At 41.1% G+C, this 15,231-nt stretch overlaps 1 protein-coding gene across 1 annotated transcript in view; it reads right to left on the bottom strand.

Moving 5' to 3' along the window:
* Positions 1-5,461: 5,461 nt before the first annotated feature.
* The window catches only part of c1ql3a (complement component 1, q subcomponent-like 3a), a 35,968-nt gene continuing 26,198 nt past the window's right edge, over positions 5,462-15,231 (bottom strand). Inside the window, exon 2 of the mRNA XM_034560202.1 lies at positions 5,462-5,641. Coding sequence (XP_034416093.1) covers positions 5,462-5,641 — 180 coding nt within the window. The remainder of the gene's footprint in view (positions 5,642-15,231) is intronic.

Below are 15,231 nucleotides of genomic sequence, written 5' to 3'. Positions count from 1 at the left end.
GACACAAAAGCCGGGCTTGTTTTTGGTGACCTCAGAGACACTAGAGCAGAGAAAGAAAATCTTGCTTAAGCTGAGAGGACTGGGGAGGGTTTACAAAACAGGCTGGGGACAGGAAGGGTTGCAGATGGGATCTCAAATGGGATAATTACCATGTGTCCCAAATCCTCCCTGACTCCCTCCTCTAATCCAGACAGGAGCAGAAAACACAGAGGAAAGTCCAATTATGCTCTGAACTTCCCTTTCGTTTTAACCTGTCCTTCTCTCTTTCCAAACACCACTTTCTCCTTATATCTTTCACCACCCCACTTCTATGCAAGGTTTAGTCAGTTAGAATCAGCGCTGAACGTCGCAGCCTAATGAATGGGGATGCATTGACTTGCTGTTGTACGTACTAAAGTTTATTTGAATCGTGATGCAACCATTTAATTTTGTTAAAGTGAAGAAGTGATTTAGAAATGTCTTTAATTTAAATGAACAAAGTTATTTGAAAAGTGATTTTTGCCTCTTATTATAAAGCAAATAATTTTGTTAGAGCACCTTCACCTCTGCATGCTGAATTATGCCATTGGCAAGAGAGCATACTGCCTTATTTAATGTGATGCATCAATCACCAAGACCCAAGAAGCGTTACATTGATGTAAAAGAGCATTTCCTTTTTGGAAATTGAATATTGAAATAAAACGTCTAGTTAAATTTAGATATTCTACACTATTTTTATTTTTATGTTTATACATATATATATATAATATATATATATATATAATATATATATATATATATATATATATATATATATATATATATATATATATATATATATATATATATATATATATATCCCGGCTGGCCTTGGAACGCCTCGGGATCCCCCAGAATGAGCTGGAAAGTGCTGCGGGTGAGAGGGAAGCCTGGGTCGGCCTGCTGAACCTGCTGCCACCGCGACCCGACCCCGGATAAGCGGGTGATAATGGATGGATGGATGGATGGATATATATTTAATAATGTACTGTAATCCATTTAAGATTGAACAAAACGTTCCATGATAGGACATAGTCTGCTGTATTATTTTCAAAGTCATGCTCCCCGAGTTCACATAGGGACCAAAGGCTAGATCATGCATCAAATGCAATAACTGGTAACTTGTACATAGTTGTACATAGTGGTAACTTGTACACAAGTCCTTTTGAACAAGAAACAAATCAAACAGTCAGTACACAGGTGCAATGTTACTTCTGTCCATTTAATGTAGACAATGTTGAGGTAACATACTGGTGACTGTTGTTAGACAGAAGAAGGTGTAATGTTTATAGTATTGCACACTCCTGACACCATACACATGTATTCACACCATTACACTGTGAGGCTATAACGTCAAGACAATTAGTGATTACTGAATTAATGAGATGATTAATCAAGTAATTATTCCTCTTCTCTCTTCTAGCATTCGTTACATGGGATAGGCAGAAAAAATCTGATTTGTTTTTGTTACTACAGTATTTACACATGATACCAAAGTAATATATCATTTCAATCTTTAAGATAAATGACACTGTATATTGATACTAGCAATGCACCATTACGACTTACATTTGAGTACTTGCTAATGAGTACATGACATTACAGTTGAAATAATAATTTTGAAAGCATATTTTCAAAAGTGGCTTGTCTGTAAAAGGTCAGTCTACTTTAAGTGAGCCTGAGCCAGAGATATTGCTAACTTTGGAGCTAACCCCCTTCACTATAATCATCAGATGGCTGACAAGTAATATATAAGAACAAACAAATAAACTGTACACACACTGTACTGCTACATTCACAGCTGTAATGTTACTGCTTACCTCATACTCGTCATCACACACACACACACTAATGTTATGCCGGGCTTGCAGGAATCCTGACATAGTCTATCAGACAGACACACAGCTGGCAACCTCACAGCTAAAGTAATGGATGCAGTGGAGACTGCAGGCATACAATGCAGTTGGCAATAAACAATGAGTTAAAATGTTTGTGCATCAAATTACCATGCAGCTGGGCAGCTTTTTAGGCTTTAGAGTAGTTTGATGAGTCTGAGTAGATGTACATGCAGACCCGATACTGTTGTAGTTATTGGTGCATCCCTAATTGATACATTGTCATTCTCTTCTTCTGCATAGTGCTTTCAGTTCACATTGAAACTTTGGTCAGGCTGAAGTAGGACGAGCACACACCATTGCAATCTTAAATAAAAATCCTCAAAATGGATACCAGGACACACATTAGATGAATGGACTTATTGGAGTCACTAAGTAGTTCAGTTAGTAGTTAACTCAGTTAATAGTTTGCACTGTACGTCACTGCACGAGTTGACTTTCTTGCTTGATATACTCGTTATTATACCACGTAACATTAAATAATTGTCGCTTGTTCTGACCTAATGAAAAAACGTCCACATTCAACATCTCTGTAGTATACAGCTACAACAAAGGGTCTAACCACTACTGTTAAAACCAACAGCCCTCAACAACACAACTATTTGGTTTTCAAGAACTCACCACTGCATTTCAGGAAGCAGTTAAAGTTAAAGCTAAATATACTTACATAATTCAGTGTACAGCAGTTCTCAAATTGAATATGGTATGTGGTTAAAAAGAAACAGTCTGACATCTAGGGAGAAACTGGTTTTAGTCACAGTGGCATGTAAATGTATCAATGTCATGATGTCTTTTATTATTTAGTCTAGTTTAGCACGAAGACTTCAAGCACTGGAAACACTAACTGAATTAAGAGGGCGATACATCCTTGTAACAACTTCATAGATATGTTATTTACATGTTACACCTTGTTAGTTTGCAGACTGGTCACCAGTTTCACTTGGGCTTTACTCATCGGTAAACCGTTCAAAAGGCATCAAATTGATCTCGATATCAGTCTCTAGGAAGACTGCAAACATGCATGCAGGTCCATAGCCAGGATTTTAGAAATTCCAAGAGTAAATTCCAGTGAATTTAATCTCCCAACCAGGAATATGACTTTTGAGGGAAAATACCTCCTCTAATTTGATCAATACACATGTGTATTTCATTTATTGTTTGTTATATTTTTAAATATGTAAAGTCCAAACGAATATAAATAAAATGCTCTAGGTCCTTAATGATAGTTAATAGGGGTGTCTTTTTATTCCTGTACCGTCAATATGTATTCATATCTGTATTTAGAATATACCAGTGTTTGACTGGCCAGAAGTTGTCTAGACTGCTTAATTTCCTGAATTAAATGGTCCTTCACTCATTTATACTTCTATCTATATGTGTAGCTGCCAACAAAACAACATTTTAACCATGTACCTGAATTAATCAAATAATAAAACATGATTTATATTCAAACTTCAGCGTCAAACAAAAGAGTCTTAGACTGAGCTTTACTGAGTTTACTATTGAGTTTAAATTCAGGATGTGTGATTGTTAATTGTCTGGGTGAGAATCAAAAGTAGAACAAGAATTCAATGGGCCATATTGTACGATATTCTGGAGAAACTGGAGGTTGTGTGAGGCCAGATTTAAATGAAGTTGGTCAGTAAAAATAAGAAGGCTACTACCAAAAAAAAGGACAATAATGGGTCATTCTGCCATGTTGCATTTAAAAAGAGGTTATGCAAGTAATGAGAGGAGATCCGGATCAAAGTTAGGTTTAAGTGTCTATTAACAATTTGAGATAGCTATCCTTGATGGGCATCAACGGTCCTGATGCTACTTTATAGAGCTATGTGCGATACATATGTGTTTACTTTTTGGTGCATGCAATTTAAAAGTTACATGCACTAGTTCATGTAGACAGAAAATGTATTTTGAGCCCTGCGTTTGTTGTTCATGGTGTCATTTGAGTGCATTATCCCTGCATATCAGCATAATGTAGTTGTCCACACCCTTAGAAGCTACTACCTTGGTGGAATGGAGTGCATTTTTCCAGCAGGGGACACAATCCCTGTGTTGTGTGAATGCACATTGATAGTTGCCTCGTCTGTCATATTCATGTAATGTGTTTATGTAACTCTGTAACTCTGTTCATTCTGGTCACATGACATCTATGCATCTGTCCATCCGGGGAGAGGGATCCTCCTCTGTTGCTCTCCTGAAGGTTTCTTCACTTTTTTCCCTGTGAAAGGTTATTTTTGGGGAGTTTTTCCTGATCCGATGTGAGGTCAAAGGTCAGGGATGTCATGTGTACAGATTGTAAAGCCCTCTGAGGATAATTTGTAATTTGAGGTTTTGGGCTATACAAAATAAACTGAATAGAATAAGAAAACAGGGACCTCAAATAGAAAAGAAATGGCTCCAAGTTTCACTACAGACCCTTACTTTTCATCCAGTTCTCGCAACAGCAGTAGTCTGAGTTTCAACAAGGCCGGCCCACTTCTCTCTTGCCTCCTCGCAGGCATTAGGGACCTCCGTTAAAATCATGTTTTGAGTTTTTTTGTGCCAAACATTCTCCCTCTGTAAAGTTTTCTTCGCTATTCTGTAAATTAGGCCGAAGGAAATTACTTGTGTGCAGAAACATTTCTGAAAGCATTTGAATAGCATTTGACAAGTTGGGCTGCAAACCTATGATGAGATTTTATAAAAATCAGAAAATATAATTTGATTAACATGTAAGTAAAAATAATTTTGCTAATGATTCTATTCTATAAAAGAGGTAATTTTGTTTATGATAGTAATTATAATCTGGTGCCAGTGAATTATAATGCCCTTCAAGTGTAACCAGCTTCTCCTTGCTATCTTCATCAGAGTATGATATCAATGAAGAAAGAAAGAAACCACACACACTGATTGAGGGCTTCTTATGAATTATTACCATGAATATAGTGTATTATACTAGGTATTGCACAAAATCATCCCACAGTCAGTTTTTAGATTTACGCGTGGCTGCTTTTCTATCTGATTTCCTATTTTCCACTTTCTTGTGGCACAATCAGATTCAAGAGTGAAGACCCCCCAAATGACCCGTTGCGTCTCATTGGAAGTTGTTTCTATAAACATCCATCTTGGACTCAAATACCAGCAGGCGGTTACATGTACGCTACAGGTTACTGATGTTCAGGGAATGTCTGCCCACACCCCAACACATGCACGCACAAACAAACTCCTCGCTCGCAGCTCTACCGCCATCACTTTGTGATGGAACTACAATAACACAAAGACATCAGTTGCAAGTTTAAGTGTGATGTCATGGTATAAAGAGAGGATAGGGTTTTCATTCATCACTTTCACAATTCAACCATTACATTGATATTACTGTCACTTTGAGAGACATTGGCAGAATGTAGAACAAATATATATTGTGCAGGTTATGAAGGCTGATTAATATTGGTTTGTCCACCCATGTTGAAAAGAGAAAGTCTGAGCATTTTATTCGTAGAGGGAAGATTTGTAGAAGGATCGGGCCAGGGAGCCTGTAACAGCTCAGGGTAAGATGGTGTTGTTGTCTAGTCGGCGTAGATGATGAATCCAGAGAAGGTGCTGTACTTGTTGTTGTTGCCTCCATGGGCTTTGCCTCCGTCTAGTTTAATGTAGACCTCGTCTCCTGGCTCCAGATGCAGCACAGCACTGTTACTGGCATAGTCATAGTTCTGGTCTGCATCCTGGGCTATGGCACTGGCACGCACCTGGAGGAAGATACACACACACACACACACACACACACACAATCATGCACTAATCATACACATTGAGTAGACACCTCAAAAGCACGAACCGTCTGAAGTCCTGCTAATGGCCATCAGGAGCTAAGATATTCAGAACATCCAACATTTCAGAGAGTGGTGCACCCTGTCTCTGTCTGCTGGACCCTCTCAGTTCTATTTTTCACTCATTCACGTATACACGTATAACTACAAAGACTGAGAGTTGAACTGCAGTCAAAAAACGGGATTGACTGAGTATGTGGCTGAGTGTTCAGCCGGAGTGGACGAGGTGAACATACTGACGGTTTTGTTCCGAAGGTGTCAGAACAAGGGAAGCCAAAATGGAAAGGTCCTCTGAGGAGCTGAAATGGGCTCAGTAAATGTTTCCCAACCTGCATAATCTCCATTAGATTAGGATCTTTTTTACTGGTAGTATTCATCCCTGGGAGCTTCCAGATGACCTCATGATTATGACACCGACAACATCAAGTTTCTGTCTATCATAACCCACTCTCTGCCCAAGTTTACTGTGTGTGAAATTTAGTTTCCATTCCATTCCCTTATCCAAACCGCTTATCCTATTTAGGGGCTCTGGCGCCGATCCCAGCTGACATTGGGTGACGGCAGGGTTCACCTGGACAGGTCTCCAGTTGAGTCTCCCTCCAATTAACCTGAGCTGCATGTCTTTGGGAGGAAGCCGGAGAACTTGCAGGGAACCCATGCTGCCCGGGATTGGGAATAGAACCCTCTTGCTGTGAGGTGACAGTACTAGCACCACCGTGCAGCCCTGTATCCCTACTGTCACCGTCAATAATAGATCATAGTATTGTAGCAATCCACAGACAGCAAGAGAGACTGTAGATGAAACAGCTTCTTCTACGCTCCTCATTAAAAAAGTATATTCAGTGTTCTTATGCGAGTGCTCTGATTTATTCATCTTGTTAATATAATAATAATAATGATAATACCTTTAATGTACAACGCTTTTTATGGTACTCTTTTTAAGACACCAGTTCAAATGATCTAATAAAAACAACCATTTGCAGATATACAACAAACAACAATAATCACACATTAAAAAAGGTCATTTTTGATTTGTGAATTGTGAAGGCCCTGCTGGCCACAGGTCTGCTGTTTGATCTTGAGTGGTGGAGACAGGAGATGTCAGAGGAACAGGGATGTGCTCTGCTTCCTCCCCGGAGTCTTTGTGACTTCACGTCTCGTAGGGTCCATTGGACCACCAACCCCCTGATTGAAAGACGGACCTGCTAACCACTGACCCACAGTCGCCCGCTACCTCCTTCTGTTTCATGGATTGGAGTTCCATTCATACATTGTCATATTCATGTAATGTGTTTATGTAATTCTGTAACTCTGTTCATCTGGTCACATGACATCTATTCTTCTGTCCATCTGGGGAGAGGGATCCTCCTCTGTTGCTCTCCTGAAGGTTTCTTCCCTTTTTTCCCTGTCAAAGGTTATTTTTGGGGAGTTTTTCCTGATCCGATGTGAGGTCAAAGGTCAGGGATGTCGGATGTGTACAGATTGTAAAGCCCTCTGAGGATAATTTGTCATTTGTGATATTGGGCTATACAAAATAAACTGAATTGAATTGAATTGAATATGGTGGTGGAGCAGGTCGGTGTGCTAGGAGGGGGCCTGGTTATGGAGGGCTCAAAGTGAGGAGAACTTGGAACTGGATCCGTTACGGACAAAGAGCCAGTGCAGGTTCTCTGATTGTGAAACAGAAGCCTCCAAGGGATCGTGCAAGTTTTGTCTACATGGTGATTTATTCACCCACACTAAGGAGGTTGATTGACATCACATGAGTTATTTTCTAATTCGTATTAACAGTATTATTAATAATCTATACCAAAATAGGATACATATGATGTATGGTAGAAAGCAGTGGCGGCCGTGCATTTCGGACCCAGGCCTTCTGTGCCGTCTCGACTAGAGCTGAACATCCTAATCACCTCATTATGACGCCACAGCTACAGGTTATTATTTGTTTTGTGTAAACACCTCATAACATGACGAAAAAATCAACAAAACGGGGGGACTAAAACTGTCACTGAAAATAAACACCAGTAAACACCAAGATGCTCAGTCCAAATAAAAGGCATTCCCAGCAATACAGTTGGCAACTCTTCTCCGATGCTCATCCAGGAATATCGTTCGTAGTTGGCGAACTGAAAGTGACGCATACATGTTTTTTCTTGCTGGGTCAAGGCTGTTAGCTGTGGGGTAGGGCGGCCATATGCTACGATTTCCTGCTTTTCCTCAAACGTCCTCCTTGAGAATGGTGTTGGAAGTAAATCTGCCACCAAGTCCGGTTCTAGTACTCCTCCTTCATCCATAGATGAAATAACTAAAATACTATAAATTCAATTACTAAAGGGAGCCTTCTAGAAGCCTGGACGTGTGATTGGTCACACGGCCCGCGTGACCATTAACATGCGCTGTGATTGGATAACGATGCTGTTAAGCAGCTACCTATGCACGAGGAATACCAGAGGCCTGAAGCAGAGGAACACATGAGAAATTCATCCATAAGTGCGGGACTTATTCAGGACTGACCCACTGGTCAGTGACTAGGAGACACTCGGAGACACTCTCCATTGTAGTCAGCCCTCAGTTCAGTTTGTCATTTGCTAAGCGATGGTGAACACATTAATGTTAGTCTCTAAGCCTGTTTTAAAAGACCACTGCCGTAATGTTTGTTTTAAGATTCCAAACTGAAACAAATAGTGATCACTGTTGAGGGTCCTGAGCATTAGGCCTGTCACAATATTAGATTTTGGTGGATGAGAACAAATTGCAATAAACATTATTTTTGTCATTTTTAAGACCATTTCATGCAACTAATATAATGATAATATAATAACATAATATTGCACCCCTTCAAAGAGCAATCAATGTTTAATTCTTAAGAATATTTAGACATTGGAATTGAAATGTAAAATAATTAATAATACTAAATATATAAAATAAATTAAACTACACTGCCAAAAAAGTGAATAAAAGACCATTGGGCTATGTAAAAAAAAGTCCTATGCAGTCTTATAATGGTAGAGAGAACCCTGCTGTTTATTCTGGATTCATGTTGGTGTTTATGTAAACAAACATCCATGTAAACTGAACGTGTAATACACATGGTAAATGGACTGTACTTTTCTAGTCTTCCAACCACTCAAAACACTCTACATGAACATGGCATATCATCATCACCCATTCACACCCATGAATACACTAAAGAAGCACATGCAAGGCCACTTGCCCATCAGGACTCTATCTAATCATTCATACCTATTCATACACCACAGGAACAGCCTGCAAAAGCAATATGGGGTTAAGACTCTTGGGGTCTGTATTTGCTTCTGTCCACCCTGATAGAGGGATCCTCCTCTGTTGCTCTCCTGAAGGTTTCTTCACTTTTTCTCACCGTTTAAGTTTTTTGGGGGTTGTTTACCTGAAATTATGTGAGGTTCTGGGACAGAAGATGTCATATGTGTACAGATTGTAAAGCTCTCTGAGGCACATTTTTTATTTGTAATTTTGGGCTATACAAAAATAAATTGCAAAGCAGGCTTATAATGGAAGGACACATCGACATGCCAGGGGCCAGGGTTCCAACCGCCGAACTTCTGATTGAAGGACGACCATGCTCTACCTCTGAGTCACAGTCACACAGTCACACAGTAATAATATATAGTACAGCAAAATGGTTGATGTTCATTTATCTTATGAGTCAATCAATTTAAAATGACTAAGGTTATGTAGGTTTATCTTTTAAAAAATTAATAAAGTAAAATTACTACGGTCATGTCCATAGACCTTATGATAAGTCAATAAAGTAAAATAACTAAGGTCATGTCCATATATCTTATAAGTCAATAAAGTAAAAAGACGAAGGTCATGTCCATTTATCTTATGATGAGCCAATAAAGTAAAATGCCTAGGGTCATGTCCATTAATCTTATAAGTCAATAAAGTAAAATGACTTAGGTAAATGGACCTGTACTCTTTTAGTCCACTCAAAGCAGTTTAACACTACATGCCATCATTCACCCACTGATGGGAAGGACTACCATGCAAGGTGCCACCTGCCCATCAGAATTAAAACTAACATTCATACACCTTATAGAGCTACGGGAGGAATTTGCGATTAGGTGTCCCGTCCAAGGACACATCTACATGGACTAGTGGAGCCGGGGATCGAACCGCCGATCCTCTGATTGAAGGACGACCCTGCTCTACCACTGAGGCACAGTCACTGAGCCACAGTTGTCATGTCTTATGATAAGGCCATACCATAAATATGCTAAGGAGCAGCACAATGCCAGCACGATGCCACCACTCTCCACGGACGACTACCACAAACTCCTGCAGAAGATTGCAGTCTTGGAAACAAAGAAGTGAACGTGGAGGTAAATAGACTGTGTGAAGCTGAATGGTAGTCCTCCCTGGAACTCTCTCGGTGCAAAGCCCAAAATCAAGTCAAATAAAGTGGTTTTACAACAGCTAAACAACTTCTTGGCCGAAAAATAACTGTTTTGATGTCTTCCAGTCCGGCTTTCGTCAGCACCACAGTACTGAAACCGCTCTTGTTAAGGTTTTCAACGACATCCACTTAAACACAGACAGTGGCAGAACTTCAGTCTTAATATTACTAGATCTGAGTGCTGCATTCGACAAGGTCGATCATCACATACTACCTGGGTAGGACTCTCTGGCGCAGGACTTAACTCTTTTGAATCCTACTTGAAGGACCGACAATACTTTGTGTCTTTAGCTAATTACACAGAGCTGAATGAGATGACGTGGTGTTCCCCAAGGTTCAATACTGGGGCCTCTTCTGTTCAATATCTACATGGCTCAGATTATGAAAAACACCAACGTGTGTTAAAATATTTATGCAGACAACACACAAATCACCAGGGGACTATAATCCCATACAAGGGCTGGCTAAATGCATTGAAGAAATCAACAACTAGATGTGCCAGAATTGTCTTTAATTAAATAAAGATGAAACAGAAGTGTTTTTGGTCCCAAGGACGAACATTGAAAGTCAACACTTAAAAACCACAAACAAAGGCATAGATCTAGTTGTAGTTATGGATTCAGACCTTAATCTGAACAGCCATATCAAGACAATTACAAAATCAGCCTACTATCATCTGAAGAATATATCAAGAATTAGAGGATTTATGTCAACAGGATTTGGAGAAACTTGTCCATGCGTTTATCTTCAGTAGACTTGACTACTGTAATGGTGTGTTTACAGGTCTCTGTAAAAGGTAAATCAGAAAGCTGCAGCTCGAGTCCTCACTAAGACCAAGAAAGAAGATCACATCACTTCAGTTCTGAGGTCTTTGCACTGGCTTCCTGTCCAACACAGAATTTACTTTAAAATCCTGCTGCTGGTTTATAATGCATTATTTAGGGTCTAAATACATTTGTGATCTGCTGCTACCTTATGAACCATCCCGACCCCTCAGGTCGTCTGGGACTGGTCTACTTGCTGTTTCAAGAGTCAGAACTAAACATGGAGAAGCAGCATTCAGGTCTTCTGCTCCACATATCTGGAGTTCCTTTAAATCCAGATTGAAGACTTTTCTTATTGCTGTTGCCTTTAATTGAACAGTCCAGGACAGGAGGGCTCTACAGCAGGTGATTAAAACCTCCCAGAACATCATTGGTACCATCTACTGATCAGTGATATTGGTGAGAAGAGGTGCCTGCGAAGAGCAGAATAATATTAATACATAATACAACCTGTTCACCTGCATCTACAATCTGCCTTATGTTGTTCAACCCTGTTGTACAATGACAATCAAAAATAAAGCTGCAAGCAGCAATGTGCGGGTCCTCGTTCCTCCTTGCTTGTCGGGGGTACTGACTGGACGCCGGCTCACGCGGTCGAGAATGTCTGCGACCGTCGGAGTTAGCTTCTATGAGTTAACCGTTTTTTCCTGCATGTAGCGGTGCAATTATACATTGCAGACAATCCACCACTTGCTGTATGGCACGAGACAACATGCATCAACATAATACATTTGAAATGGATCTGATAAATTCCCTTCATCAGGAGTTCAGTAACGTATAGTGGCATGAAATACACAAGAATTAATGGAAAAATCACACAAAACTCAAAATGGCTGACTTCCGGGAGCATTTAGAGCATGGTCCCAAGAGACTTTCTTTTCAGTTTACATGTTTTACATATTCCTACCAAGTTTTATAAATGTAGGTGAAACGTAGCACTGGGGCTGCTTAAATTAATATTTGTAGGGGGCGCTATCGAGCCATATTGCCATTCTGAAGCATTAAAATCATATCAGGTAACTACATCTTTGACTTTAAATGTGTGTGCTAAGTTTAGTTACGTTTCGAGCATGTTGGTTTATTCGGTCACGGCGAAGGATCAAACTTCGCCGATGCTCCAACTCGCCGCCCTTCAACGAGTCCATACAATCTTCACAGTGAAGCATTATCAAGGACTTAAGTCTATTCTGACACATTCTGAGAGGGATCTGATTAATCTGTGAGGAGAAGGGTATACAAGTAGAAAACATGTAACTTGATGTTGCCACTAGGTGGCGCTATGACTAGAATTCAAAATTATCATATGGATGTCTTCAGGGTCAGTATGTCATGACATATGAGAAATATGGAGCAAATTACATAATGTATGGCCGAGTTAAAACAACTTCTATTTTCATGGTGAATGGTGTTCTTTGCCGTTGTGCACATAGTTTTATATTTTTTAAATCCTTTGATAACTATTCACTGCTAAGGTCTCAAGATCACACTGCCCGACTTTGGAATGAATCGGGTTTAATCTCTAGGAGTTGGCTATTTTACAACTCACCAAAACGACAAAGTCGTCACGAGGACCCTAATAATAATAAACCTTGTAGAGAGGGGTGTTGGTCATATTTGGGTTTCAATCCCCAACTGCAAATACTGTGAGAGATAAAAAATGAAAAAATCCTCTTTTACGACCAAGACAAATGTGATCCTCTTTTAGAGAGGAAATGTTTCTGGTATTTTTGACCATATACAATGAAAATGTGCCAACAGCCTTGAAGGAATGGTGGTCGTTGTTTGTTAAAACCTCCATGGATAGCAGTAAATTGTTACTTTATTTCAGCAGCAAACTCTTCCTGTTCTTTTTCCTCTTCTCTAAAGTTTATTGGCAGTTGGCAAACCAACTTTAGATGTGCATTGCCGCTATCTGCTGGACTTGAGTGTGGAGCAGTAGAGTGGCATGAATCAAGGTGGATCAAGGATGATTTATTGTAATTAGTACAACAATCAGGTATCAATCTTAAAACACAGACCGATTTATGAAATACAAGACCCCTGTAAGGACTGAGCATACAAGATTTTATGACCCTACCTTTCTTGTTTTTACGAGTATCTACATTCCTGAGGCGCAGAAAAGACAGACAGAGAGAATTGAGAATTTTTATGTAAATAAAATGTACCTTAATTGCTTTGTTATGCTGATGTATACAAAGACGGTGCTTTGGCATGTTGGTTTTTTACCTTCTTTTGACCTCTCTCCAATACTATTGTAACGGGTTGTATATGGACCCAAATGCAACACACAAGTTTCCAGGGATCTTTGACTTTTATTTCGAACATCCGGTAACAGCAGGCAGAGTTAAACAGTCAGGATCAAAAGGTTGGTGGATAGAGATGGGCAAACGATACCAGAGCTTCGAAGCTTGAGTCAGTCTACTGAACCGCCGTGTGTCGACTCATTGTGTGTCGGAGCTTGTATCGAATGACAGCGGTCACGTGACTGATGACGTCCGAAGCTTCAAACGTCACTGGTGCTTCACGAAGCGTTTCATTGGTTTGACACGTTTGACAGCTTGAAAGTTTGGGCGCCTAACTCTGCTACATATGATGCCTGAGTGTCAATCAACAATGTCGGGTTTGAGAGAGGAGATTGACAGAGAGGGGATTGATAAAGAGGAGATTAATAGAGATGAGATTGATAGAGAGAATTGTGTGGCCCCTGGTTAAGAATCACCTAGAGGGCCGCAAACAACTTTCAGTTTTGCTCGTAGTGAAGGAGCTACAAGCCGATTGGGGTGATTCGATTGGCAGAAGCCAAGCGAAGTGAACGAGCTGGAGTGTACGGTTTGACCATGTCCTGGCTGTAGACCGGACCCGATCTGTTCGCAGCACGGTACGCAAGTACCAATGTTTTGAAGCGGATGCTGCAGCCACCGGTAACCGGTGAAGGTCGCGGAGTAGTGTGGGTAAATTTCGGGAGGTTGAAGACCAGTCGAGCGGCTGCATTCTGGATGAGCTGCAGAGGTCAAATGGCATTAGCTGGTAGACCTGCCAGGAGGGAGTTACAGTAGTCTAGCCGTGAGACGGCCAGAACCTGGACCAGAACCTGGACCAGAACCTGTGCCGGCTTCTGAGTGAGAAGAGGTCGTATTCTCCTGATGTTGTACAGCATGTACCTACAGGAGCGTGTTATTGCGGTAATGTTGGCAGTCAGGGAGAGTTGACTGACAGGTGTCACACCGAGGTTCCTGGCAGTCGGAGTCGGAGCCAGCACTGAGTTGTTGAAGTTAATAGTCAGGTCGTGGGTGGGAGAGCCTTTTCCTGGAAGGAGGAGAAGTTCAGTCTTGTCCGGGTTAATTTTCAGGTGGTGTGCGGACATCCACTGAGAGATGTCGGTCAGACAGGCAGAGATTCGTGCTGCTACCTGTGTTTCAGATTGGGGAAACGAGAGGATCAATTGGGTGTTGTCAGCATAGCTGTTGTAGGTGAAGCCATGCGAGCGAATGACAGAGCCGAGAGAGTTGGTGTACAGAGAAGAGAAGAGGACCCAGGACGGAGCCCTGAGGGACCCCAGTAGTCAGAGGACAAGGCTCAGACACAGATCGTCTCCAGGTTACCCGGTAAGTGCGGTCGGTGAGGTAGGATGAGAAGAGTGAGAGTGCGGTGCCTGAGATACCCAGGTCCTGGAGGGAGGACATGAGGATCTGGTGGTTCACTGTGTCAAAGGCAGCGGAAAGGTCTAGAAGGATAAGGACAGATGAGAGAGAGGCTGCTCTAGCAGTGTGAAGCTGCTCAGAGACAGCAATGAGGGCAGTCTCTGTTGAGTGGCCTTGAATCCAGACTGGTGGGGGTCTAGAAGGTTGTTACTGTGAAGAAAGGAGGAGACTTGGTTAAAGATAGCTCGCTCTAGAGCTTTGGAAAGGAAGGGGAGGAGAGAGACAGGTCTGTAGTTATTGACTTCAGACGGGTCGAGAGTGGGTTTCTTCAGGAGAGGGTTGACTCTTGCCTCCTTCAGAGAGTTAGGGAAACAGCCAGTAGAGGGAGGTGTTAATAAGATGGGTGAGAAAGGGAAGAAGGTCAGGAGCAATAGACTGGAGAATGTGAGACGGGATGGGGTCAAGGGGGCAGGTGGTTGGGCGGGCAGAGGTTATCAAGGTAAGAACTTGATTAGGAGACAGGGGGATAAAAGAGGAAAACGAGAGGGAAGAAGATGAAGTTACTGGAGGTGTAGTTATAGAAGATGGATTAGTAAATGAGGA

This window comes from Cyclopterus lumpus, chromosome 20 (genome assembly GCF_009769545.1).
Source record: "Cyclopterus lumpus isolate fCycLum1 chromosome 20, fCycLum1.pri, whole genome shotgun sequence".
NCBI lineage: Eukaryota > Metazoa > Chordata > Actinopteri > Perciformes > Cyclopteridae > Cyclopterus > Cyclopterus lumpus.
The sequence above is the reverse complement of the archived record's forward strand: the minus strand, read 5'-3'. Positions and strand labels throughout refer to the sequence as shown.